The sequence below is a fragment of the Oryx dammah genome, unplaced genomic scaffold (assembly GCF_014754425.2).
Source record: "Oryx dammah isolate SB20612 unplaced genomic scaffold, SCBI_Odam_1.1 HiC_scaffold_27, whole genome shotgun sequence".
Lineage (NCBI taxonomy): Eukaryota > Metazoa > Chordata > Mammalia > Artiodactyla > Bovidae > Oryx > Oryx dammah.
The window spans coordinates 420648-447957 of NW_024070211.1; the positions used below are offsets into that span (position 1 = coordinate 420648).

The following is a 27310-nucleotide window of genomic DNA, read 5'->3' on the forward strand; positions in this document are numbered from 1 at the left end:
TTAGGCCCGGGCCCTCTCACGCGGCAGCGGTCGGGCCTGCGCTGGGGCCCTCGGGGGTACCCACCTGCCTCCCTGAGAGCCAGTGGGCAGGAGGGTGCTGTGCGTGTCGGGGCCCAGGCCACTGGAGGGGCACTGCTCCAGCACGTAGTGGCCGCCCTGCTTCCGGCGGACCGTCTTCTTGTCCAGCCGCGGGCAGAGTGGGATGCAAGGCACCTGGGCGTACGGGCTCTGCAGGTTGGCAGCTGGCAGCGGTGGAAGAGGCAGGAGGGGGTGTTTCAGATCACGGTCAGCCTTGGGAGCCAGGTCGAGCCTGAGAGAACCCGGCTCTGCCACAACAAGCTGGGTGGGTTTGGGCCACTCACTTGACCTCCCTGAGATCAACCCCAGAGCTGATAAGGAGGATTTAAGGGAGCGCAGGGTTAAGGGCTAATAGCAGCTTAGAAAGGAGCACATGCCTAGACACTCGGAAAGCTCCTTGTCCACCCACTTGGCACGCAGCAGGAGTCTGGCCTGCGTATAAACGTCCCCCCTCTGACACGTGAGCTGTGGGGCCTTACGCAAGTTGTTTTTTCATCGTAAATGCGTGGGGTATATTACTAAACACGTGATTAATGTGTCTGGATTCTAGGACATCTGCCAAGGGCTTGTCACAGTGGGTGACCCCGAGAGCGCTCAAGAAGTGATGAGCGGTCATTGCTCAGCCCTCTGCCCTCCCAGTCCAGCGTCCTGGGACCAGCTGTGCTCCCCGGGCTCAGGCTCAGGGTAAAGAGTGTGGGGCGGCTGACCTGGGGGGGCGCGGATCGTCAGCACACAGCTAGGCCTAAAGCAAGGAGCCGTGCCTCGGCCCCAGCTGGGGGAGCCCGGGGTGAAGCGGGGAGCCCGGGGCCCTCACCGTAGTTCTGCTGCTTCAGCCGGCTCAGGACCCTGAGGACTCTGCGTTCAGGCATTTCCAGGGTGTCTGCCTGCGGGGGGCTGTAGGGAAGCTTCTTCCGAGGCCGCAGCCGCACTGCGGCCGATTCTGTCTCCTGAGCCTTACAGACGCCTTCCTTCAGCTTCCGCTGGTAATAGCTGGGGAGGCAGTGCCGCCCAGCTCAGCATGGTGGCGCCTCCTTTCCCCTCCTCCTCACTCCCTCTTCCTGAGCCCCTGTTCTGTCTGGCCAGCTCAGGAGCAGGGGCTCAGGACCTCTGGGCATTCGTCCCGGCTCTGCCATTCACTTCTGTGACTGTAGGCAACTTACTGCCCTGCTCTGAGCCTCAGTCCGCCCATGTGAAGTAGGGGGAAACGGTTATCTCTCCCAGTCACTGGAAGTCACCTGACTTCTCAGGTGGGTTGGTCAACGTTTTTATAGGGTTAAAAACAGAGACTAACAAGACCCACTAAGCATTCAGCAGACTGGCCCAAGGAAAGAGCTTGGTCAATGTTACCATGAGTTCTGTCACTGGTATTTTTACTCAGATGTGCAGATGCTTCTTCGTAAGCCAGCCATGCAGCTAATTCCTGCTCATCTTCAGATTTCAGCTTAAGGGCCATCTCTTCCAGGAAGCCCTCTCTTCCAGTAGACTAGCTGGGCTCCAGCTATAGACCCCCGACAACCTGTACTTACGCCATCACAGCCCACTCAATATTGCTGACTCATCACTACTTCCCTTTTCCCACTAGACCGCAGCGCCATACATACATTCATTCATTCAAACATGTATTAGGTGTTTGCTGTGTGCTGGTCACTCATCTAAGTGCTTGGGGAAGGGCAACACAGGCGATGTTTGTTTAGGCCCTTGTGTCATCTCCCAGCCCCACCTCTTACCAGCCATTGTCACTTCTCTGTGGGCCTCAACCAGCTTTGCACAGGGACAGCCTGACGGGGGTCTCACCTCAGACCGTACCTCCTGCTTCTTGCTGCAGACCTGTCTGACACATATGCAGCCCAGAAGTTCAGGGGAATTAAACGGTTCTGAGGGGCACCCCTGACAAAGGAGCCAGCTCTGGGGTGTACAGGCTTTTCGCGCTTCCCCTAAGAATTCCGAGCCACCACTGATGGTCCTCCTCAGAAGATCCTGGGTAGTTGACTCAATAGCACCTCCTCGTATTGACGACAACTCCTCTGTTCACACCCCTTCCCTCAATTCTGCTCCCTGGTATCACTTTCTGAATTAGCTTCCTAGGCCCTTATCTAGTCAAGAGTCAGATCCTGAACAAATAAAAATCATGGTCCTCATCTGAGTAGTGATGGGTGCTTTGAGACAAAAGCTGAGTAAGGGATAGTGATGAACTCCGTTGTTCAGAGTCAGGGAGAGTCTCCAAGGTGGCGACATCTGAGCAGAAGGAGGAGGGGGCAAGCTAAAGGGATGTCAGGAAGAGTCAGGCGGAGGGGACGGCTTGGGAAAGGCCAGGAAGTGGGAAAGAGTTGGTGAGCTCTGGGAACAGAAGGGGCGAGAGGTGGTGTGTGTCGGGGGGAAGGGGGTGGAGATGGGCAGCAAGCTGGGAGGTCCAGCCCACCAGGAGCTCCAGGCAGTGGTGAAGGGTGTGCGCGCTGCTCAGAGCAATGGACAGCCCCTAGGGCTTCAGCTGTTGGCTAAGCCGGGCCTCTGCCTGTCCCTACAGCCTGGAGCTGGGGGTTTTCATGAGGGTCACACACAGGAAATGAACTCCAGAGCCCTCACATGGAGACTGGGTCCAGATCCCTGTGTAAAATTAGGACCTGAAAAGGCAACATCCTGAGTAAAAAGATGGACTAGAAAATAACTTCACCCCACACAAGCCCACGGAACTGATCAGAGGGTGTGCAAGTTTCTCAGTCACAACTTTAAAGGAAACTGCTTGCTCTCTCCTTCCGCTTCTTACGGGCTTGAATGTAGATGTGTTTTGGTAAATTGGCTTAGGATCAACCCAGGGAATGGTGGGACGATCAGTGGGGAAGAAACTGGGTGCCTGAACAACTGCCTTCCTGCCTGCTTCCTCCAGACCATCCGTGTGAGAGAAATAAACTATGTTCTTTAAACTACAGTACACAGGTCTATTCCTTAACCAATACACTAATCTAGAATTCTGTACCCCGCTGAACTATTCAGTAAGTATGACAGAATAAGCACTTTGTAGACATACAAAATCTTGAAACTTTTGCCTCCCATGCATCCTTTCTCAGGAAGCTCCTAGAGGGCATGTTCTTCCAAAATGAGGGCAGAAACCACAAAAGAAAAGAGATACATATAGGAAACAAGAGACCTAACACAGAAGAAAGACAAATGTTAACAAAGATGGTGAACAGATCCCACGATGGCAGACAGCCAGCTTAGATGAAGTCACTGTAACTTAAACTACAGAAACATCAGTGGCTGGCATTCCCATACCTGCTGGTAGTTTTCTAACCCCCAGAACCTACTGGTGAAACATGCTTCCATTATTTATTTTTTTTTTTTAAGCAAATCAAACCAAGAAAGAGTAAGCAAACCAAGAAAAGGTAAGACATATGATCCAGTAGCCAGAATTCCAATCAGAAGGAAGGAAGAAAGAATTTCTAGGATGACTACAGACTCCCAAGATGACAGCTCTGTCACAGGCCTAAAAGGAAATCAATCCAAAACTGAGAAGAATGGAGTTATTTAGAGAATGCTGCCAAGAAACAAGTTTTAGGAAGGTGCAAGAATTATCGATGAACACAAAGGAAAAAATGTAAGTCAGCGCTTCCCTGGTTGTCCAGGGAATGATGCCTTACAATGTGAAGGACCAGTTCAATCCCTGGTCTGGAAGATCCCGCATGCTACGGGGCAACTAAGGCCAGGCACCTAGAGCCCGCGCTCCGCAACCAGAGAGACCGCCGGAACGAGGCTCACGTGCCACAGCGAAGAGCAGCCTCCTGCCCCGCCACTCAGCCCTGCGCCACAACTAGAGAGAGCCTGCGTGCAGCAATGAAGACCCAGCACTGCCCGAAACTAATATTTCTAAGGCAGGGAATGGTTGACTTTGGGAAAATAAAACAAGAAAGAAAATTAAATCAGTAGTATAAATGCTCAGCTATGAATAATTGCAGAGCCATAATATTAGAGACTGCAAATATTTAGTAAAAAAAATGATAATATATTGGAACAGGGAGGAGCTGAGGGGATAGTTGTATCAGACAGCTAAATTCTCACCATAACAGAAAGTCAGTAGACAAAAATCAATAACCAGTACATTGTAGTGCATCGGTACCATATAGACATAAATGCCAAAAATACTCAAGAATAAAGAGGAAGTCTGGAGAGGTTGTGGAGAAAAAGGATCCACTTATGCTATTGATGGGGCTGTGTACTGGCAGAGCCACCATGAACAACAGTGTGGACGTTCTTAAAATGAAAAATAGAGTTACCATATGACCTAGCCATCCCACTCCTGGGCGTGTATCTGGAAAAGACGAAAACTCTAATTGAAAAAGATAATGTACCCCAGGGTTCACAGCAGCACTATTTGCAATGGCCAAGACATGGAAGCAACCTAAATGTCCATCAAAAGATGAATGGATAAAGAAGATAAAATACAAAGTGGAGCATTATTCATAAAAGAATGAAATAATGCCTTTTGCAGCAACATTGATGAACCTAGAGATTATCACAGTGAGGTATAATCAGAGAAAGACAAATACCATATGGTAATCACTGACGTGGGATCTAAAAAAGAATGATACAAGTGAACTTACTTACAAAACAGAAATAGGTTGCTCTAAAAAGTCTGTGCTCCACCTCGCCCCACCTCCCCTCACCCCAGTCAGCACTCATCTTCTTACTGTCATTGTTTGTCTTTTCCAGAATGTCATGTACTTGGAATTATATAGCTTTCTCAGATCAGGTTTTCTCACTTCACTTCACTTCAGTCGCTCAGTCGTGTCCGACTCTGCGACCCCATGGAATGCAGCACGCCAGGCTTCCCTGTCTGTCACCAACTCCCAGAGCTTGCTCAAATTCGTGTGCATCGAGTCATTGATGCCATCCAACCATCTCATGCTCTGTTGCCCCCCTCTTCTCCTGCCCTCAATCTTTCCCAGCATCAGGGTCTTTTCTAATGAGTCAGTTCTTCGCATCAGGTGGCCGAAGTATTGCAGTTTCAGCTTCAGCATCAGTCCTTCCAGTGAACACTCAGGACTGATTTCCTTTACAATTGACTGGTTTGATCTCCTTGCAGTCCAAGAGACTCTCAAGAGTCTTCTCCAACATCACAGTTCAAGAGCATTAATTCTTCGGTGCTCAGCTTTCTTTATAGACCAACTCTCACATCCATACAAGACTACTGGAAAAACAATAGCTTTGACTAGACACATGCTGTCTAGGTTGGTCATAGCTTTTCTTCCAAGGAGCAAGCATCTTTTAATATCATGGCTACAGTCACCATCTGCAGTGATTTTGGAGCCCAAGAAAATAAAGGCTGTCACTGTTTCCATTGTTTCCCTATCTATTTGCCATGAAGTGATGGGACCAGATTGCCATGATCTTAGTTTTTTGAATGCTGAGTTTTAAGCCAGTTTTTTCACTCTCCTCTTAACTTAGCGACTGAAAAACAACAAATTCTACTGTATAGATGTAGCACAGCTAATTTATCCATTCACCTAGTGAAGGACACCGTGGTTGCCTCCAAGTTTTGGCAATTAGCAATACAACTGCTGTACACATCTGTGTGCAAGTTTTTGTGTGGACTGAATTTTCAATTTATTGGGGTGAATACCAAGGGGCACAATTGCTGGATCATGTAAGAGTTTGTTCAGTTTTGTAAGAAACCACCAAACTGTCTTCCAAAGTGGCAGCACCATTCTGCATTCCCACCAGAAATAAAACAAGGCTTCCTTTGATCCCACATCCTTGCCCGCATGTGTAGACTGACAGTGTCTGGGACTTCCACCATTCTAACAAGTGTACAGGAGTATCTCATTGTTGTTTTAATTTGAAATTCCCTAATGACACATGATGTCGAACATCTGTTCATGTGCTTGTTGATCATCCATGTATCTTCTTTGGTGAGGTGTCTATTCAAATCTTTTGCCTATTTCTTAATCAAGTTGTTTGACTCCCTGTTATTTCATTTAAAAACTGCTTTGTAAATTTTAGATAACTGTTTTTATTAGATATGTTTTGAAAATATCTTCTCTCAGTCTGTGTCCTGTCTTCTCACTCTCTTGATATTTGGTGTTTTTTGTTGACATGTGCACTGAAGCTACAAAACAATGGGGGGTAAAGCCACCTTAGCATAAATCAAGGAAGCGGCACCAAACTCCTCTCAGAGTCACTGTGTTCTTCGGTGCCAGGCCAGAGCTCACATGCTGTAACCAGAAGATTCTGCATGGTGCAACTAAGATCTGGCATAGCCAAATCAATAAATAATTTTTTAACAAGAAATAAAAATGATTTCTGATTTAAAATACACTGAGTAAAAAAAGAAAAATCCTTATGAAAATGAAAATGAAAATTATTAATTGTATTAAACCTTGACTCTTGAGTACTTAACACTTTATTATTCCATAAATGTTCTTCTTCCTTGGCTGCACTGGTGGTCTTAGTTGCAGCACACCAGTGGTAAAGAACCCGCCTGCCAAAACAGGAAACACAAGAGACGTGGGTTTGATCCCTGGGTCTGGAAGACCCCCTGGAGGAGGGCATGGCAACCCACTCCAGTGTTCTTGCCTGGAGAACCCCATGGACAGAGGAGCCTGGCGGGCTGCAGTGCATCAGGCCACAGTCAGAGGTGAGCGAAGTAACAGCACACGCACGCAGGATGCGCAGTTGCAGCATTTGGGATCTTTTCAGTTGCGACACGTGCAGCACGCACTCTTAGTTTCTGCAGGCAGGATCTAATTCCCCGACCAGGGGTCGAACCTGGGCTCCTGCATTAGGAGTGTGGAGTTGCAGTCCCTGGACCACCTGGAAGCCCCTCTACAAAGATTCTTTTTAAAAAAGTACTTATTTACTCGGGCAGCAGGTCCTAGTTGCAGCATGTGGATTGACCAGGGATTGCACCCAGGCCGCTTGCGTTGGAAACAAGGCATCTTAGCCACTGGACCACCAAGGAGGTGCCTATAAAGCCCTGCTGCTGCATACTATGATTGTCTTGAGGAAAAGCATGTGTGCCGTTGAGTTGTGGGCTACACTGTTTTTTGTTTTTACTTTTGAAGTTCAGAACCTGCAACCCCCACAATATGCCACTTTGGGATATTGGTTATTTTGGTTTTGTGGGTGTTTTTTGTTTGGTTTTGGCTCTGTCACAAGGCTTGAAGGATCTTAGTTCCCTAACAAGGGATCGAACCCAGGCCACTACAGTGAAAACACCAAGTCCTAACTACTGGATCCCCAGGGAACTCCCATACTGCTTATTTTGAATTAAAGACACTTGATAAACTGTAGATGCAAGAGGGGTACACTGACCTTCCTTTTTCTTTCTAAAAGCAGGAGATAAAAATGCCATGTGAGAGGTACCTTCTCTATGGTAGGAGGAAGAAGCATTCTTATCACAAGAGATGAGGCGCAGAGGCCAAGAGAACTGTGTCCAGTTAAGTGCTGTTTTCCTTCAGCCTGCCCGTATGAGGTCCGGGGCACACAGGAGCCTAGTGGGCTACATCCATCAGGTCGCAACGCTTGGACACGGCTTAGTGACTAGACCATCGCCACCACATCACTTAGTTACTTTTCTACAGTGACTACTCTTTGTTCAAGCTAGTATATAGGCACTTAGGCCTAGTCGCTTCTTTGGGTCTCCATTTTTCTTGTGAGCGTTTTTCTTCTTTTGTACATGTAAGTACATTTTATGATTTTCTCCTGTTTTATGTCAGTCCCAGCTGAAAATCCTAACAGGACAGGGGAAAACTTCAGCTCCCATATGTTTCTACCAGGGATGAGTTCGCACTGTCTGGGACACCCTCCTCTGGGGCAGGGGGAAAGGAGGGCCACCCCTGAGAGACCCTGGGTCCTGACTAACCCGGCCGGTGTCAGCGTTTCCTACCACATCAGCCTCCTGGGTCTCTGTAGTGCCCGGTCAAATGCTCACCTCAGACGCTAAGTTGTGTCCAACTCCTGCAACCCCACGGACTACAGCCTGCCAGGCTCCTCTATCCATGGGATTTCCCAGGCAATACTGGAGCGTGTTGCCATTTCCTTCTTCCCGACCCAGGGATCAGACCCCGGGGTCAGCAATTGTAGGTGGCCTCCTGGGGGGAGGTCCCCCTTGCTGGGGGACTCTACCAACTGAGCCACCAGGGAAGGCTGGCCAAGAGAGGAAGGTAATAATTCCCTCTTGTTCCTTCCTTTCCAAATTCAGATCAGCAGGGAAAAAAATTTAAGAATTAGTTATTTGGCATGAGACTCTTGCGAGTTTGGTTTTGGGTAACCCCTGGTCACTGATCCTTTCCATCCCAGGCACGGCCTTCTCTGGTGGCTTAGACGGTAAGGAATCTGCCAGCAGTGCAGGAGACGTGGGTTCCATCCCTGGGTTGGGAAGAGCCCCTGGAGAAGGAGATGACAACCCCCGTCAGTATTCTTCCCTGGGAAATTCCATGGACAGAGGAGTCGAGTGGGTGTTAGTCCATAGGATCACTAGAGTCAGTCACGACTGAGTGACACTCCCAAGGGACAGCTATCGCTTTCCCCTTTTCTCATTTTCTGTCCTGAGTTCTTGGCTGTCTGCGTGCCCAGGCATGCAGGTTGTCGGGCTGGTCTGTGACTGTAGGTGGCCAGTTGTCAGCCTGGCAGCCCTGAGAATACGCAGATGTCCTCACAGAATGTGGGTCACGCTCCGTTTATGGCTAGTATTCTAGGGACCATCAACAGTTCACGAGATGCGGAGCTTATTTAAGGCTTTCTTTTAGCTGTCTTGGGGGTGACTCTGGATCTTGGGAGGGCTGTATGTTTTGCACCCTCTTTGAAGATGCCTCTTGCATTCGTGGTTAAGTCATAAAAAGCTCATCAGTTTTGGTTTTGAGTCACTTGAAACAGGTATGCCTTTGGTTTTACAAGAAAAATACAAAAAAGTTCGGTACTGCCAGTAAAATTTACTGTTTGTACCAGCTGAAACCTGACAAGATGTTGAAGTGATTTTTTTTAAGGGATTATATGGTTAGAAGTTGGCCTGATATTAGAGACTGTGTTTCCTAAGCTAAAATAAAACTATGGTGCTCAGAGGGGAAAAAAAAATTCTGAAGTCTTTGTGGAATGATCTATTAAAATATTCCAAAGCCACACAGCTCTAAATCTAGAACACAGAGGAGTCTTGCAATTTCCATCTGGAGACTGGAAGGAAAAGTCTTCTCCTTGATATAAATGAGAAACAAATCCAAGATAATGTACTGGATGGGTAGGTCACCCTTCTTGGTATCATGCAAGCAGCAACCCAGTTCTTTGAGAATTAAAAACAACTGTCCTTGTCTTGTAAAGCAACTCTTTAAAAAAACACCAATGTGCCTCTAGGAGTAATTCCAAGCCAGGCTTACCAGTCCCAAAACCTTATTGTCTCAAGGCACTTTCAGACACTGTAAAAGATCAGGACATTGGAAAGAGAACAAAACTTAGAAGGGGCATGTGGAACCAAAAGTCTTAAAGCACTTCTCTGCAAAAATTAGTAACAAGCTTTAGCCTTCTGGGCAACTGATGTTAACTTGTTCCATCTGCCAGAAATATAATTTGGATCCAACTATTTTTTTTATAGACTAGTAAACTTCATATTACTGTACCTACCTCATAACTAAGGCTTTAAATGAAAGCTTTAAGACCTGTCTTGGCACCTGTCTGTATGTTCACATATGCATATGTATATATCGTTGTTGTTCAGTCGCTCAGGCATGTCTGACTCTTTGCGACCCCATGTATATATACATACATATATATATATATATATATATATATATATATATATATGCATTTAATGTTTTTCTACTCCAGACGGTATTGCTAAAAATTAGCTTGTAAGAGAGCTGTATTTAATTGGCTTAAGGAAAGAAAAAAAAAACCTCTATACAGCTGAGACTAGTCAAACAAGCATATGTTATCTCTACCAGATGTTTACCATTATAATGGTATGAATTCAATCCAAAAACAAAACGTACAATTAAAGTGCATTGCTTAATGTATGTCAACCATGACAGTAAATTTAAAGAAAAAAAGAAGAGAGCGATATGTTGAAGTTCCTATGTTCTTTGCCGTAGAGCATTTGCCACTAGACCATTCAGGTATGACCTAAATCAAATCCCTTACAGTTATACAGTATAAATGACAAATAGATTCAAGGGATTAGATCTGATAGAGTGCCTGAAGAGCTATGGACAGAGGTTCGTAACATTGTACAGGAGGCATTCAACAAGACGATCCTGAAAAAAGAAATGCAAAAAGGCAAAATGGTTGTCTGACCAGGCCTTACAAAGAGCTGAAAAAAGAAGATAAGCTAAAGACAAAGGAGAAAAGGAAATACCCATTTGAACGGAGAGTTCCAAATCATATCAAGGAACCATAAGAAAACCTTCCTCAGTGATCAATGCAAAGAAATAGAAGAAAACAGAATGGGAAAGAATAGAGATCTCTTCAAGAAAATCAGAGATACCAAGGGAACATTTCATGCAAAGAGGGGCACAATAAAGGACAGAAATGGTATGGATCTAACAGAAGCAGAAGATATTAAGAAGAGGTGGCAAGAATACACAGAAGAACTGTACAAAGAAGATCTTCATGACCCAGATAATCATGATGGTGTGATCACTCATCTGGAGCCAGACATCCTGGAATGTGAAGTCAAGTGGGCCTTAGAAAGCATCACTATGAACAAAACTAGTGGAAGTGATGGAATTCCAGTTGAGCTGTTTCAAATCCTAAAAGATGATGCTGTGAAAGTGCTACATTCAATATATCAGCAAATTTGGAAAACTCAGCAGTGGCTACAGGACTGGAAAAGTCACTTTTCCTTCCAATCCCAAAGAAAGACAATGCCAAAGAATGTTCCAACTACTGCACAATTGCACTCATCTCACACGCTAGCAAAGTAATGCTCAAAATTCTCCAAGCCAGGCTTCAACAGTATATGAACTGTGAACTTCCAGATGTTCAAGCTGATTTTAGAAAAGGCAGAGGAACCAGAGATCAAATTGTCAACATCCACGGGATCATCGAAAAAGCAAAATAGTTCCAGAAAAACATCTGCTTCTGCTTTATAGACTATGCCAACGCCTTTGACTGTGGATCACAACGAACTGTGCAAAATTCTTAAAGACATGGGACTACCAGACACCTCACCTACCTCCTGAGAAATCTGTATGCAGGTTAAGAACCAACAGTTAGAACTGGACATGGAACAACAGACTGGTTCCAAATCAGGAAAGGAGTGTGTCAAGGCTATATATTGTCACCCTGCTTATTTAACTTATATGCAGAGTACATCATGAGAAACACTGGGCTGGATGAAGCACAAGCTGGAATCAAGATTGCTGGGAGAAATATCAATAACCTCAGATATGCAGATTAACACCACTCTTATGGCAGAAAGTGAAGAACTAAAGAGCCTCGTGATGAAAGTGAAAGGAGAGTGAAAAAGTTGGCTTAAAACTCAATATTCAGAAAACTAAGATCATGGCATCTGATCCTATCACTTCATGGCAAACAGATGGGGAAACAGTGGAAACAGTGAGATTTTATTTTCTTGGGCTCCAAAATCACTGCAGATGGTGACCATAGCCATGTAATTAAAAGACACTTGCTCCTTGAAAGAAAAGCTATGACCAACCTAGACAGCATATTAAAAAGCAGAGACATCACTTTGCCAACAAAGGTCCATCTAGTCAAAGCTATGGTTTTTCCAATAGTCTTGTATGGATGTGAGAGTTGGATTATAAAGAAAGCTGAGCACTGAAGAGGTGATGCTTTTGAACTGTGGTGTTGGAGAAGATTCTTGAGAGTCCCTTGGACTGCAAGGAGATCTAACCAGTCAATCCTAAAGTAAATCAACCCTGAATATTCATTAGGAGGAATGATGCTGAAGCTGAAACTGCAATACTTTGGCCACCTGATGCGAAGAACTGACTCACTAGAAAAGACCCTGATGCTTGGAAAGATTGAAGGCGGGAGGAGAAGTGGACGAGAGAAGATGAGATGTTTGGATGGCATTTTGGACTCGATGGACATGAATTTGAGTGAGCTCCAGGAGTTCGTGATGGACAGGGAAGCCTGGAGTGCTGCAGTCCTGGGGTGGCAAAGAGTTGGACACGACTGAGCAACTAAACTGAACTGAATGTTCTTTGCTTCTGTGATTTCTTTTTAAATATATATATATATACTTTTGTATTTTGGCTGTGCTGTGCAGCATACAGGATGTTTTGCTGACCATGGATCAAACCTGGGCTTCCACAGTAAAAGAACCCAATCCTAGCACCTAATATATATGCATTATATATGACGATATATAGTCCCAATAATTATATATAATATAAATTATAAAATATATATGTATGAACCATTTTGCTGAAACACAACATTATAAATCAACTACACTTCAATAACAAAACAATAAATTTTTAAATAATTTAGCCATGCTTAATGAGACTAGACTTATTTTCACAAACAAATTAGTCTTTGATTTTCTTTGAAAAAATTGGCATTATTGTGGAGAGAAACATTCTATGTTTCAACAAAAGCTGTCACACCCTTGTCGGTCGCAGGACAGTCCACTCACTTTGAGCCTTTTGTCCTCTGTATAAACTGCCTCCTGCCATTTTGTGTATCGTGTCGGTAAGCTTGTCCTTCCTCCCACCCTCCTGAGCTGGCATCACTAAAAACTAGGACTGCCCTTTCCCCCAGTGCCCTGCAAGATAAAGCAACTTAAACTTCAAAAGGAAAAACTCACAACAGATTATGTATAAAAACCTGCATGCCTGATGCTATTAGTTCACCGAAACACCCGATGCCATCACCAAAGACATTTGAACTGCAAGCCAGAAAATTCCTGAGTCCCCAGAGAGCCTCCTTTTTTTTTGGCTGAGCCTCAGGGCTCGCAGGATCCCAGTTCCCACAACCAGGGATTGAACTCATGCCCCCTGCAGTGGAGTACAGAGTCTCAGCCACTGGACTGCCAGGGAAGTCCCTCACTCAAGAATCCTCGAAATTAACTACCCTCTGGACTCAAAAACTGAGTTCACAATTTGTTCCCATTAACCTCTGTTTCTCTTTTGTTTTCAAAGAAATGTTCCTCATTTAAGTGCTTGCTCCAAAAAGTAAAAAAAAAAAAAAAATCTCCATGATATGTGGCTATTAAATGAAAAAACTGTTAAATGCTTTTTCCAATTACATATTTGTGTGATGACTTATTTCTTCATAGTCTTCAACTGAAAAAAAACAGATTGCAACAGACTGAATGCAGAAGCAGATAAGAAAATCCAGCCAACTTCTTTTACTCCAGATGCTGAAGAGATTCTCGATACTGTAAAGCAATGACATTCTTCTCATTAACTTTTTTGTTTGTTTTGGAAAGTACTGTTATTTTTTTATTTAAAATGTTTTTGATTAACATGTAATGAGGTTCAGTTCAGTCGCTCAGTCATGTCTGACTCTTTGTGACCCCATGAACCACAGCATGCCAGGCCTCCCTGTCCATCATCAACTCCTGGAGTTCACTCAAACTCATGTCCATTGTGTCGGTGATGGCATCCAACCATCTCATCCTCTGTCATCCCCTTCTCCTTCTGCCCTCAATCTTTCCCAGCATCAGGGTCTTTTCCAATGAATCAGCTCTTCACATCAGGTGGCCAAAGTATTGCAGTTTCAGCGCCAACATCAGTCCTTCCAATGAACACCCAGGACTGATCTCCTTTAGGATGGACTGGTTGGATCTCCTTGCAGTCCAAGGGACTCTCAAGAGTCTTCCCCAACACCACAGTTCAAAAGCATCAATTCTTCAGTGCTCAGCTTTCTTCACAGTCCAACTCTCACATCCATACATGACCACTGGAAAAACCATAGCCTTGACTAGATGGACCTTGGTTGACAAAGTAATGTCTCTGCTTTTTAATATGCTGTCTAGGTTGGTCATAAGTTTTCTTCCAAGGAGTAAGCGTCTTTTAATTTCATGGCTGCAGTCACCATCTGCAGTGATTTTGCAGCCCCCCAAAATAAAGTCAGTCACTGTTTCCACTGTTTCCCCATCTATTTGCCATGAAGTGATGGGACCAGATGCCATGATCTTAGTTTTCTGAATGTTGAGTTTTAAGCCAACTTTTTCACTCACTTCTTTCATCAAGAGGCCTTTTAGTTCTTCACTTTCTGCCATAAGGGTGGTGTCATCTGCATATCTGAGGTTATTGATATTTCTCCCAGCAATCTTGATTCCAGCTTGTGCTTCATCCAGTCCGGCACTTCTCATGATGTACTCTGCATATAAGTTAAATAAGCAGGGTGACAAGCCTTGACGTACTCCTTTTCCTATTTGGAACCAGTCTGTTGTTCCATGTCCAGTTCTAACTGTTGCTTCCTGACCTGCATACAGGTTTCTCAAGAGGCAGGTCAGGTGGTCTGGTATTCCCATCTCTTTCAGAAATTTCCACAGTTTATTATATTCCTCACAGTCAAAGGCTTTGGCATAGTCAACAAAGCAGAAATAGATGTTTTTCTGGAACTCTCTTGCTTTTTCGATGATCCAGCAGATGTTGACAATTAGATCTCTTGTTCATCTGCCTTTTCTAAAACCCGCTTGAACATCTGGAAGTTCATAGGTCACGTATTGCTGAAGCCTGGCTTGGAGAATTGTGAGCATTACTTTACTAGCACGTGAGATGAGTACAACTGTGCGGTAGTTTGAGCATTCTTTGGCATTGCCTTTCTTTGGGATTGGAATGAAAACTGACCTTTCCCAGTCCTGTGGCCACTGCTGAGTTTTCCCAAATGTGCTGGCATATTGAGTGTAGCCCTTTCACAGCATCGTCTTTCAGGATTTGAAACAGCTCAACTGGAATTCCATCACCTCCACTAGCTTTGTTCATAGTGATGCTTTCTAAGGCCCACTTGACTTCACATTCCAGGATGTCTGGCTCCAGGTGAGTGATCACACCATCATGATTATCTGGGTCATGAAGATCTTTTTTGTATAGTTCTTCCGTGTATTCTTGCCACCTCTTCTTAATATCTTCTGCTTCTGTTAGGTCCATACCATTTCTGTCCTTTATTGTGCCCATCTTTGCATGAAATGTTCCCTTGGTATCTCTGATTTTCTTGAAGAGATCTCTAGTCTTTCCCATTCTATTGTTTTCCTCTATTTCTTTGCATTGATCACTGAGGAAGGCTTTCTTATCTCTCCTTGCTATTCTTTGGAATTCTGCATTCAAATGGATATATCTTTCCTTTTCTCCTTTCCTTTTCGCTTCTCTTCTTTTCACAGCTATTTGTAAGGACTCCTCAAACAGCCAGTTTCCCTTTTTGCATTTCTTTTTCTTAGGGATGGTCTTGATCCCTGTCTTCTCTAGAATATCACATAGCTTATCTTTGTTAAACAAATAGATATTTATTTTTTAGATCTCTCAGTCTTAAATTCAAATATAAAAAATAATAACAGATTTCCTAGATCAAAAAGTTTCAAAACTACAGCTCTGAAGAAACTCTTGCTCAGGTGTCCCAGGAGACAGATACAAAACAGTCACACTGTTTCTACCATGGCTGGAAACTGAACACAGACCTAATGTCCATTTGCTGATCAAATAGGTTATATCGTGATATAGTCATGGGCTTCCCAGGTTGCTCAGAGGGTATAAAGAATCCACCTGCAGTACAGGAGACATGGGTTTGATCTCGGGGTTGGGAAAATCTCCTGGAGGAGGGCATGGCACCCCACTCCAGTATTCTTGCCTGGAGAATCCCAGGGGCAGAGGAGCAGGCAGGTACAGTCCATACGGTCCCAGGGAGTTGGACACGACCGAAGCAACTGAGCACGCGCACACACACACAGTCAGGCTGTGCTGCAACTGAGAGCTGGCACGCTGCAGCAAAAGATCCCACATGCTGCAACTAAGAGCTGACACAGCCAAATAAGTAAGATTTTTTTTTAATGTTAAAGTTTTGGGGGAAAGGCATTGTGCTGAGTGAAGGAAGCTGGACACTAAAGACTGTACTCTGTATGTTTCCATTTATATGAAGTTGTAAGACAGACAAAACCAATCTGTGATGGAAAAAAAATTAAAAGAAGTGTAGTTTCAGGGACCAGATGGGAAGGCTCATGAGGGCACTTTCTGGAATGATAGTAAAATTTTGTATAACTTGACAGGGGCTCAGGTTGCTGGGGTGTGGGAATTTGTTGAGACTCACTAAATGATACACTTAAGATCTGTGCATTTCACCAAATGTACATTATATGAATCTCAAAAGATAGGGGTGGGGAAGCTCTATGCAAATATTGATCATTAGCTGATATGTGTATTGGGTTGGCCAAAAAGTATGTTCAAGTTTTTCTGTAAGATGTTATGAAAAACCCAGCAAACTTTCTGCCCAGCCCAAAATACTGACGTATTTAGAGGGAAATGACTATAATTTACTATAAAACGAAATAAAAAATACAGATTGAAGAATAGAGGGATGGATAGGTAAAAGAATGGCAAAATGGCAACAGTAGAATCTAGGCGGTGGGTATCTAACTGTTTACCGTAAAATTCTTTTAACTTTGCCATACATTTGAAATTTTCAATGAATGACATGGGGAAAAATAAGCAGTGAGATTTTTAAAACAAAAAGCAAATGAATAAGGGTTGGTTCTTGTTACGAGAGAAAGTACTCTGTGGTTAGGGTAGGGCACTCAGGGGCTTCAAGATGATTAGAAATTACCTATTTTTAAACTGAAGAAATGGATACGTGGGAATTTGTTTTATTGCTTTTTAAATTATACATTTGCCATCTTCAGGCTGTATATGTTTAGTGATTTAGAGATGCTGGAAAGAAGACAGATCTCTTGTCTCTGGGGTTTGCTAAGTTGGTGTTGCTAAAACGCATGTAATCATTCCCCCTCTTCGGGCCCCTGCGGAAAAGGCCTGGTCTGTGGTAGGAAAAAATGATCCAATTTTCTCAACAACAGAGACAAGCCTCTGTGCGCTGCAAGAGCGACCCTTTGCTTCTACCCATCAAGTGTCCATGTCATTTTTTTGTACACAGCCATCTCTTTCTTAGATGAGAAGGACCACCCACCAGCCCACTCTAGAAATGTGGGGAGGCTTCCATCTCTTGTTGTCCAGCCCAAACAGGTTCTGTCACATTTTCTTTCTGGGATTGCTATATGTGTACTGCAAGAAGCTATTCCTCTTGCTGCTGAGGTTGCAAAACAAGGAGGGTAATGAGTAAGGGCTGCCAGTTGCCATCCTTCTCACTGTGGGAAGAGCTTGAAGCCAATGCAGAGATGAGCAGGAGAGATAAAGCCTGACTAGTATCAGCTGGTCTCCTGGATCCAGCCATTCCTGAAGCCCTGAGCAGTGATGTGAGCCAGTACATTCCCCTTTTGCATAAGCCAGTTTCATGTGTGTTTCGCTTGCAACTAAGAGTCCTAACTATCCAAAATCCTCCACTGCCAAATGGCTAGGTGCTATTTCTGTGCCTACAACCCTCCACCCACAACCACCAGACCTACTCACCTGGTTATCTCTTCTAAAGCTCCTTCGGGTAAGGCCAGCATCTCCACCAGCAGGGATAGGATCTCAAAGAACAGAGTGTGGGGGTTTGGAGGAGCCATGTCCGTCAGGGCATTCTGTTCTGGAGACATGGGATGGTGGCTGCCGTTACCATTTGACACCCCAGGGTGCCCAAGCCCCTACTAGCCACCTGCCCCCCCCCCAGCTCTGAGTGCCCTGGGCTCTCCCCTACTCACCTACAGAGCAGAAGAAGCGCCTGGTGTCTGTCATCACGGTCAAGAAGTCTTTGAAGTTCACGTGACCATCTCCTGGGGGGGTCAGAAGAATACAGAGTGGGCAGGGGCCTTCCAGAGCAGGCTCGGACACTGCCACCCAGGCACGGCTGTTAGCATTTACTTGTTGGAGTTGATTATAAAAGTAACACATTGTCGATGTAGAAAGTGCGGGACACACGGGGAAGTAGAAGGAAAATAATTAAAATCTCCTGGGTTAGAGGCTCCCAGAAGGTTTTAGAAGCAGCGGTCTGAGTTCATGTCACTCACTATCTCTGACACTGCCGAAGTCTCTTAGCCCCACTAAGCCTTAGTTTTCTCGTCTAATAGGGTAAGGATGACATAACACCTTTCTCAAGGCAGAGAAATGGAGGCACTGTGCTTAGAATAGGGCCATGCACATAAACACATGCTCAACAAATGTCAGCAACTCTTATTACAGTCTGTTAGTCTTGCATGAGCACGTATCTTTACCTACAGTGTTCCCCTTGTGGCCTTCAAAGTCCCGCTAGACTTGCCCGTCTGCTGTCTGCAGCCTCACCAGGTGCCAAGCTCCCCCAGCACTAACCTGCTCCCACCGGGGGCCCTCCTCCCCTACTCTGGGCCGTTGTACATGCTGTGCTCTCATCTCAGAATTCTCTCCACCACATGCTAACTCTTCGTTTATTTGTTTTTGTTTCTTGTGGCCATGCGATGCAGTTCTGCAACCACAGACTGAACTCTGGCCCCGGAAGTAACAGTGCAAAGCCCTCACCACTGGACCACCAGGGAATTCCCTCCAACTCTTTCCCTTAATGCTTCCTTTGACCACCACTTCCTGAGGGAAGTCAGACCAGTGTAGGTCAGACTCCCAGTTGAACCTTCTCATAAAACACTTGTACTTCAACCACACACTCATAAGACCTGGGGTTTCACAGAAGCTCTGGTAGACAGGCACTGGGTGTTTTATTCTGCATTGTGTCCTCAGGACTTAAAACAAAGAAGTGCTTGGGAAATGCTCTCTCAACTTTGTTATTATTGTTCAGTCACTAAGTTGTGTCCAGCTCTTTGCAACCCCATGGACTGCAGCACACGAGTCTCCTTTGTCCTTCACTATATCCTGAAATTTACTCAAATTTAGGTCCATTGAGTCAGTAATGCCATCCAACTATCTCATCCTCTGTCGTCCGCTTCTCCTCCCTTCAATCTTTCCCAGCATCAGGGTCTTTCTCAATGAGCCAGCTCTTCACGTCAGGTGGCCAAAGTATTGGAGCTTCAGCTTCAGTCCTTCCAACGAATATTCAGGGTTGATTTTCTTCAGGATGGACAGGTTTGATCTCACTGTAGTCCCAGGGACTCTCAAGAGTCTTCTCCAGCACCACAGTTTGAAAGCGTCAGTTCTTTGGCACTCAGCTTTCTTTATAGTCCAACTCTCACATCCATACATGACCACTGGAAAAACCATAGCTTTGACTAGATGGACCTTTGTTGGCAAAGTGATGTCTCTGCCTTTTAATATGCTGTCTAGGTTTGTCCTAGCTTTCCTTCTTTTAAAGGAGCAAGCATCTTTTAATTTCATGGCTGCAGTCACTGTTCACAGTGATTTTGGAGCCCAAGAAAATAAAATCTGTCACTGCTTCCACTTTTCCCTCTTCTATTTGCCATGGAGCGATGGGAGCAGAGGCCAGTCCTCTCAACTGCTTGACAAATTAATGAGTGGTCTCTAATCCTTAAAGTCATCCTTGGGGTGGGGGGTGTGGGGGAGCGGCAGGCGCTAATACTCTAATCCCCTTGTCATAGACGAGGCCTGAGGCACAGAGAAAAACAGGCTGTTGCCTGGGATCACCCAAGGACCAAGCTGAGGCCGATGCCTAGCCTAGCTTGAGTGAGGACTCACCCTCAGACAGTGACGGAGGAAGCAGATCCACGCTCGGGGGTCCGGAGCCCAGGCCCCCACCACTCTGCTGTGTTCCCTGCATCTAGTCACTGAACCACAGTGGGACAGTGCTCCTCATCCTGGGCCCTGGGCCCTGTGTGCAAGTTATTGCTGCCAGCAGGAGTGCCCTTCTTGTCCTGCCTAACTCCTGCTTGCTCTTTCGCCATTTGGCTCAGGCATCGCCTCCTCCAGGAAGCCTTCCTCCCTCATCCCTTATCCAAGCCACCGTGCGCACTGCTGCCTTTGGCAACTCTTCCTTCTGCGTCATGACTGTGCGAACATCTCGAGGGCAGATCTCACAGGTCTTACACACCCCTTTATGCCAGTGCCCAGCACAGGAATGGGCACACCGCAGGCAGCTACAGAGCATCTAGAGAATGGACGAGGCCAGTGGTCAGCGTCTCCTGGGCGCAGTCTGTGTGCCGTGTGCAGTGCTCTGTGCTTTGTCTGGGTTACCTCATTCCATCTTTTCTGCACTTCAGTGAGACGGGTAACTGCTGTGAGCCCCGTTTTACAGGCGGGGAAACTGAGATGTGATGAACTTCAGCGACCTGTCCCAGGCCATACAGCCGGTAAAACGGGTGGCCAGGTCACAGAGGAATGTCCGATGGAGCACACATAATGCCGTGGAGGAGTGATCTCGGAGATAACCTACATCCTAGGGTCAGGAACTAGGTCTTGGTCATCTCTGGGCCCCCAGGACCTGGCACTGTGTAGGTCCTCAGGAATCACTAACTTTGGGAGCCAGAACCAGCTGTATTATTTGCATTTGCCTAGAGCAAAATGAAAATGCAACACTTCCCTCATGGTCCAGTGGTTAAGAATCCGCCTTCTAATGCAGGAGCCTCAGGTTCCATCCCTGGTCAGGGACCTAGGATCCCACAGGTGGCAGGGTGACTAAGCCCACTGCTCCACAGCAAGAGAAGCCCAGAAGCACTGCGACTAGAGAAAGTCTGAGTGCTGCAATGAAGGTCCAGTGCAACCAAAAAAAAAAAAATGCAGAACAGGGCCCCTCGTTCAAAAATTATCAAGAATTTCTAGACTGTAACAGCAAAGCGGTGGACCAAAGTCAGGATCCTGTCACTGAGCCCCGTGTGACTGCACAGGCCTCACGCTGCGGGTGAGTCTGATCCCGCCAGGGCTCAGGATGAAGCCCCCCCCCTCCCCCGGACTCACCGTCGATGTCAGCGCTCCTCAGGGCACCCTCCACCTGGGCCGTTGTCAGGGAGATGCCTACAAGCAGCAGGACGTTCTGCAGGCTCTGCGCGTCCACCTCACCATGACCGTTGAAGATCTCAAAGTAGCTGCGGAAGGCTGGGGTGGGCGGCGGAGTGGGGAGGGGCGTGGTCACTTCCTGTCTCTAACATGCATCCCATCCGCTCCGCGTACCCCTGGGCGAACCTCCTCTATCTCATGGCTGGGTGAAGAGACGAGTGAACCACAAGCGTGAAACGCGGAGGAACAGGGTCCGTAGACGCACCTCGCTCTCTAGTACAGGGTCAGGCCACGGGCGCAGCGGGCCGCCCTCACCAGCACCAGGAGCACGCCCACTCAGAGCACCGCTGCTGTGTGCCAGGGACTATGCTAAGTTCTTCGCAGCCAGGTTATCATGTAATTCTTACAACAGACTCTTAAGAGTAGAATGCATATTTCCTTGTATGGATGGGGAAACTGAGGCTCAGAGGTTAGCGCACCAGACAGGTCTTTTTGACTCGAGTCTGTGCCTTGGCTTTGGGGCTCTGCAGTTACATATCTAAGCTGAAGCTCCAATACTTGGGCCACCTGATGCAAAGAGCCGGCTCATTGGAAATGACCCTGATGCGGGAAACATTGAAGGCAAAAGAAGAGGGTGGCAGCTGATGAGACGGTTAGATGGCATCACCAACTCAATGGACACGAATCTGAGCAAACCTTGGGAGATAGTGAAGGACAGGGAAGACTGGCGGGCTGCAGTTCACGAGGTCACAAAGAGTTGGACACGGCTTAGCGTTACTTATCTGGATGGGCATAGCTTCTAGGACGGGCTTCCCTGGTGGCTCAGATGGTAAAGAATCCTCTGCCATGTGGGAAACCTGGGTTTGATCCTGGGGTTGGGAAGGTCCCCTGGAGGAGGGCATGGCAACCCACTCCAGGATCCCTGCTTGGAGGATCCCCATGGACAGAGGAGCCAGGCAGGCTACAGTCCATGGAGTCACAAAGAGTCAGACATGACTGAGCAACTAAGCACAGCCTCTAAGATAACTCCATTTGTCTGGATCAGAGCAGAGGACCCAGGAGGATGTTCCTCAGTCGCGGACTCTCTCAAGTCCCAGAATGGCATCAGCTGATAGAAAAGTTACGTCCTGGTCCTAACAAGGGAGGCGCTGGTTTCTCAGCTCACAGCACAGTCCAGGCTAGAATCAATAGGCCTGCTGATGAGACTGGCTCCGCCATTGCTGAGACTCAGGGTCGCTGTTACACACGCTGCATCGTGCTCGCTGCCTACCTTCGTGTATTGAAGCCTTGACACCGGCCCTGCCCACCCCCACTTGTCTTAGAATGTGACTGTATTTGGAAATAATGCCTTTAAAAAGGTGATTATATTTAAATAAGTCCCTTAATCCAACCTAAGGGGTGTCCTTAAGAGAAGAGGAAATCTGGGCACACAAGCGACGTTAGGGCTGCACACACACAGAGGAAAGGCAGGACGCAGGAGAAGGCAGCCAGCTGCAACCCAGGAGGCAGGCTCCGGGAGAAACCAACCGAAAAGAGAAGAGGACGCGCCAGACGCGCTGACACACCATCTGGGACTCCTAGACTCCAAAACTACGGGGACATAGATCTTAAGCCACCCAGCTGATGGTACTTCCTTATGTCAGCCCAAGCAAACTAATATAGTTTCAGTGGGCAAGTCACAGCACTTCTGTGACCCCCAATTTTCTTATCTATAAGGTGGGTAGATAGTGTTGAACATGGAACAATAGGCTGGTTCAAAATTGGGAAAGGAGTATGTCAAGGCTGTTGTGAGAGTTATATGAGAACCTGGCTGTGAAGGACTTAGCATACTGCCGGGCACACAGCAGGGGTGCCCTGAATTGGTGGTATTCCTGGTGCAAGGTGAAGGTGTGTATTGTCACCCTGTTTATTAAACTTGTAGGCAGAGTACATCACGTGAAATGCTGGGCTGGATGAATCACAAGCTGGAATCAAGATTGCTGGGAGAAATATTAACAACCTCAGATAGGCAGATGATACCACTTTAATGGCAGAAACTGAAGAGGAACTAAAGAGGCTCTTGATGAGAGTGAAAGAGGAGAGTGAAAAAGCTGGCTTAAAACTCAACATTCAAAAAATTAAGATCGTGGCACCTGGTCCCATCACTTCATGGCAAATAGATGAAGAAAAGTGGAAACAGTGGCAGATTTTCTTTTCTGGACTCCAAAATCACTGCAGATGGTGACTGCAGCCATGAAATTAAAAGACGCTTGCTCCTTGGAAGAAAAGCTATTACAAACCTATACAGCATATTAAAAAGCAGAAATGTCATTTTGCCAATAAAGGTCCGTAATAGTCGCAGCTATGGTTTTTGTAGTAGTCATGTATGAATGTGATAGCTGAACCATAAAGAAGGCTGAGCACCAAAGAATCGAAGTTTTCAACTATGGTGGTGGAAAAAACTCTTGAGAGTCCCTTGGACTGCAAGAAGATCAAGCCAGTCTATCCTAAAGGAAATCACCCCTGAATATTCACTGGAAGGACTGATGCTGAAGCTGAAGCTCCAGTACTTTGGCCACCTGATGCAAAGAGCTGACTCATTAGAAAAGACCCTGATGCTGGGAAAGATTGAAGGCGGAAGGAGAAGGGGATGACAGAGGATGAGATATTTGGATTGCATCACTGACTCAATGGACATGAGTTTGAGTAAGCTCCAGGAGTTAGTGATGGACAGGGAAGCCTGGCGTGCTGCAGTCCATGGGGTTGCAGAGTTGGACAAGACTTGGCGACTGAACAACAAGAGGGACAGAACGACAAGAGATGCTCCCAGAGAGGCTGTATTAATTCAGCACTTGGGGCATCACAGGCCTTGTAACTCCGACACACAGAACTGAAATGTGGGGAAGAGGTAGGGCTGGGCTTAGGGTTGGAGTCAGCGGTGAGCTGCAGCAGGCAGGCAGGCTGAAAAGGAGATAAACAGAACAGCCCTCATTTAAGATCATCTCAAATGCAGGGTGGTTGGGCCATCAGAGCAGGTGACCGTCTCTTTCCCCACCAGGCGGGCTGAAAGTCCTGGGAGGATGCTGGGTCTCTATGCCAGTGTGTCATGCTGTCCCTGAACTTGGCTCAAGGAGGTGGGGCAATGGGTGCTGGACTTAGAAAAGCCCTCCAGAAAGGGTAGAGAGCTTTAAAGCTGAAAGGAGCAAGGGACTTCCCTGGTGGCCCAGTGGTTAAGAATCCACCTGGCAACGCAGCGGGCATGAGTTTGATGCCCGGTCAGGGAACTAAGGTTTCAAATGCCAGGGCACAGCTAAGTGCACACACTGAAGTACTCAAGCCCACGTATTCCAGAACCCTCACCCCACAGCTCGAGTCCGTGCGCTGAAATGAAAGATCCCGCCTGGCACAAGAAATCCTGCGCGCTGCAACTAAGACCCGACTCAGCCAAACGAATAACATTTTTTTTTTAAAGAGTGAACTTCAAGGATCCGGCCCTAGGGAGCCAAAGAGTGTATTCAAGGAAGGCAGAAGGACCCCCCTGGCCCTGCCTGGGGCTCAGACTGCAGGGAGGAGTGCAGGGTGGAAGGAGGGAGCGCACCCCCACCGCCGTCCAAGGCCAGGGCTGGCCTGCTGGGTCACCGGTGTGCACAGCAGCTTAGGCCCCTCGCAGAGCCCAGAGGAAGCAGCAGTTGCTCTTCCTCACAGCACAGGGAGTCACAGGGCCCGAACTAAGGACGCTGGGGAGCAAAGGGCGCCTCACCCAAGGTGGGCGTTCAGGCTTTTAATTTTCTTGGTGGAGGTGGGATGTGGTGGATGAGTGGGGAGCTGTGTGTAACAGGACTCTAGGGACTCTTCCTGGGACAGACCCCTCTGCACTGTGTCCCCTTGTCTGCCTCTTGTTTGTAGACTTTTAGCCTCTTAGGCCTTCCCGAGTCCCAAAGAATGGATTCAGTCAGAGAAGCAAAAAAAGGCAGAAAGGGAAAACAGTCCAACAAGACTAAGTAATACTAGTTTAGACATATAAGGTCAAGGAACTTTAGTTCCTCCTCAAGGACTAAAGGGTCTTCCCTGCAGCTCAGACGGTAAAGAATCTGCCTGCAGGTCTGCCTGCAATCTGCAGGAGACCCAGATTCAATCCCTGGGTCAGAAGATTCTCTGGAGAAGGGAATGGCAACGCACTCCGGTATTCTTGCCTGAAGAATCCATGGACAGAGGAGCCTGGCGGGCTACAGACCGTGGGGTCACACAGAGCCGGACACGGCTGAGCGACCACCACTCCCGCACTGCAAGGACTGTAGGTGATCAGCCTGTCCCGAGCCGCTTTGCAGATGCTGACACCCCCACTCCCTTGGATGGCAAGGAGCTCCAGCCCTGGGTGTTCTTTAGCTGAAACTCCAGTACTTTGGCCACCTCATGCAGAGAGTTGACTCACTGGAAAAGACTCTGATGCTGGGAGGGATTGGGGGCAGGAGGAGAAGGGGACCACAGAGGATGAGATGGCTGGATGGCATCACCAACTCGATGGGCCTGAGTTTGGGTGAACTCCGGGAGATGGTGATGGACAGGGAGGCCTGGCGTGCTGTGATTCATGGGGACGCAAAGAGTCGGACACGACTGAGCGCCTGGACTGAACTGAACTGAACTGACACCCCCACCAAGTGGAAGAAGTTAACCGTAAGCTGGCCACAAGCACAGCAAAAGGCGACCACTGGCAGGCTGGTTGGAATGAGAAGGTTGATGATGTTGACGCCCAGTGACCTCACCAGCAGCCAATCAGAAGAAGGCCCACGAACTGATGAGGAACCCTGTGACATACTCCCTCACTCTGTCCTTAAACAGTTTTCCTGAAAGCCGTGGGGATTTGGGCCTTTTAAGCTGCCTGGACTCCTAGCTTGGCGCCTGCAGTAAACGCTGCTCTTTCCTAGACAGCAGCCCAGTATAAGTAGCTGGGCTGTCCAGCGCATGCACAAGCAGACCTAATGTGGGTCAGGAACGTGTTCAGGGCAAGTGGACCTGTTAAAGGGTGAGGGGTGGTCTAGCACAGGAGGGGGCGCTGGAGTCTTGCCTCCACCCCTGGTGGCCTCTCCAGGGGACCTAGAGAGTGGGCTTGTGCCGGAGGAGGCAGAAACGCCTCCAAAAACAAGAGAGCTTTGCAGGGCTTGCTCCCTTCGTTCAGAGACCACTCGGGAAGAGAAGAGGGACTAGGTGTCGGGTCAGCCTTCTGCCCTGCGCCACGCCGCCAGCCCAGTGCAGGCTGGGATGGACACAGGGCTGTGGAGTGATCGGCCAGCCCGTACCCCACCCAGACCCGCCAGCCCAAAGACTGAGGGCCGGGCCCCCCCCCCGCGCCCCCGGCACTAAGAGGGCCCTCCCCCCACCTCCCGGGAAGGCCCGCGCTCACCTTCCTCCTGCTTCATGGTGAGGTGCTCCTCTGCCCTCTCCTCCCAGGTCTGACACACCTTCAGGAGGCAGCGCTCCTCCAGCTCCTGCCTGCAGAGGACAGAGCCGGGCCCAGGGCACATCCGGCCGCCCACCCCCGCCCCGGACCCCGAAAGCTGGGGGAGCGAGGGGGCAGCCGGGGCAGGAGGGTCATAGGAGGGACCCTGGGGAGGCTTTGAGAGGTCACAGGAGTCTTTGAGTGACCTGGGGGTGCGATGCAGAGGTGAGGGGCATCTAGACGGGTTCGAAAGAGAAGCAGGGTTGGCGATGAGGAAAGGACCTCCGTGTGAGAGGCAGGGGACGAGGAGGGGACACACGGGAGGGGCATGCGGGCGCGACGCCGGGACGGGAGTCTGGAGGGGGGTTGGGCGCCGCGGGGCCGCGCTCTCGGGTCCCAGCGCCTTCTGGGGTGGCTCTTACCGTGCCTTCAGGCTCCTCTCCCCGCTGTGGCTCAGAAGTTCTGTCCTTCTCCAGGCCAGATCCGACGCGGGCACTGGCAGGACGGCAACGGGCCCTGGAGCGGGGCCAGGCGTCCCCGCGGGGGCGGGCGGCCGGGCCCAGGCCGGGGCGGGGACGGAGGCGGAGGCCGGGGCCTGGGTCGCAGGCAGGGGCGGAGGCAGGCTGGGGGTGGGAGTGGGCACGGGACCCAGGGCCCGGGGGCACCTCCGGCCTGGCAGGGTGCGGGCCTTCGCGGCTCTCCGAAGTGCGGCCTCCTCCTCCTCCACCTCCAGCAGGCGCCTCATGAAGCCAGGCCGGGCGCTGCCAGGGTCCCGGGCGCACACGGCCGCCACGGGCCCCTGAGGCTGCTTCTGCGTGGGGTCCAGCCCCCTCGCTCCCGTGTCCACCGCCTCCTGGGAACGGGACGGGCAGGCGATGCAGGAGGCCTCCGGCCAGCCAGACGGTCCCAT

At 48.1% G+C, this 27310-nt stretch overlaps 1 protein-coding gene across 1 annotated transcript; it reads right to left on the reverse strand.

Moving 5' to 3' along the window:
* Positions 1–27310, reverse strand: SPATA21 (spermatogenesis associated 21). The gene is made up of 7 exons (XM_040228425.1): positions 26823–27310; positions 26365–26453; positions 20946–21083; positions 17819–17890; positions 17586–17703; positions 893–1068; positions 1–242 (listed from the first exon to the last, which is right to left on the reverse strand). Exons 1-7 carry the CDS (start codon positions 27308–27310, stop codon positions 1–3), a joined length of 1323 nt encoding a protein of 440 aa, XP_040084359.1.

Excerpts from the sequence above, each read along its gene's own strand:
- SPATA21 (XM_040228425.1), bottom strand. The coding sequence starts at position 27,310 with ATGGGACCGTCTGGCTGGCCGGAGGCCTCCTGCATCGCCTGCCCGTCC. Across the intron at positions 1,069-17,585 it reads GCTTTAGAAGAGATAACCAG|CTATTACCAGCGGAAGCTGA; the intron begins GTGAGTAGGTCT and ends CTGCCTCCCCAG. Across the intron at positions 243-892 it reads GCTGAAGCAGCAGAACTACG|CTGCCAACCTGCAGAGCCCG; the intron begins GTGAGGGCCCCG and ends CACCGCTGCCAG.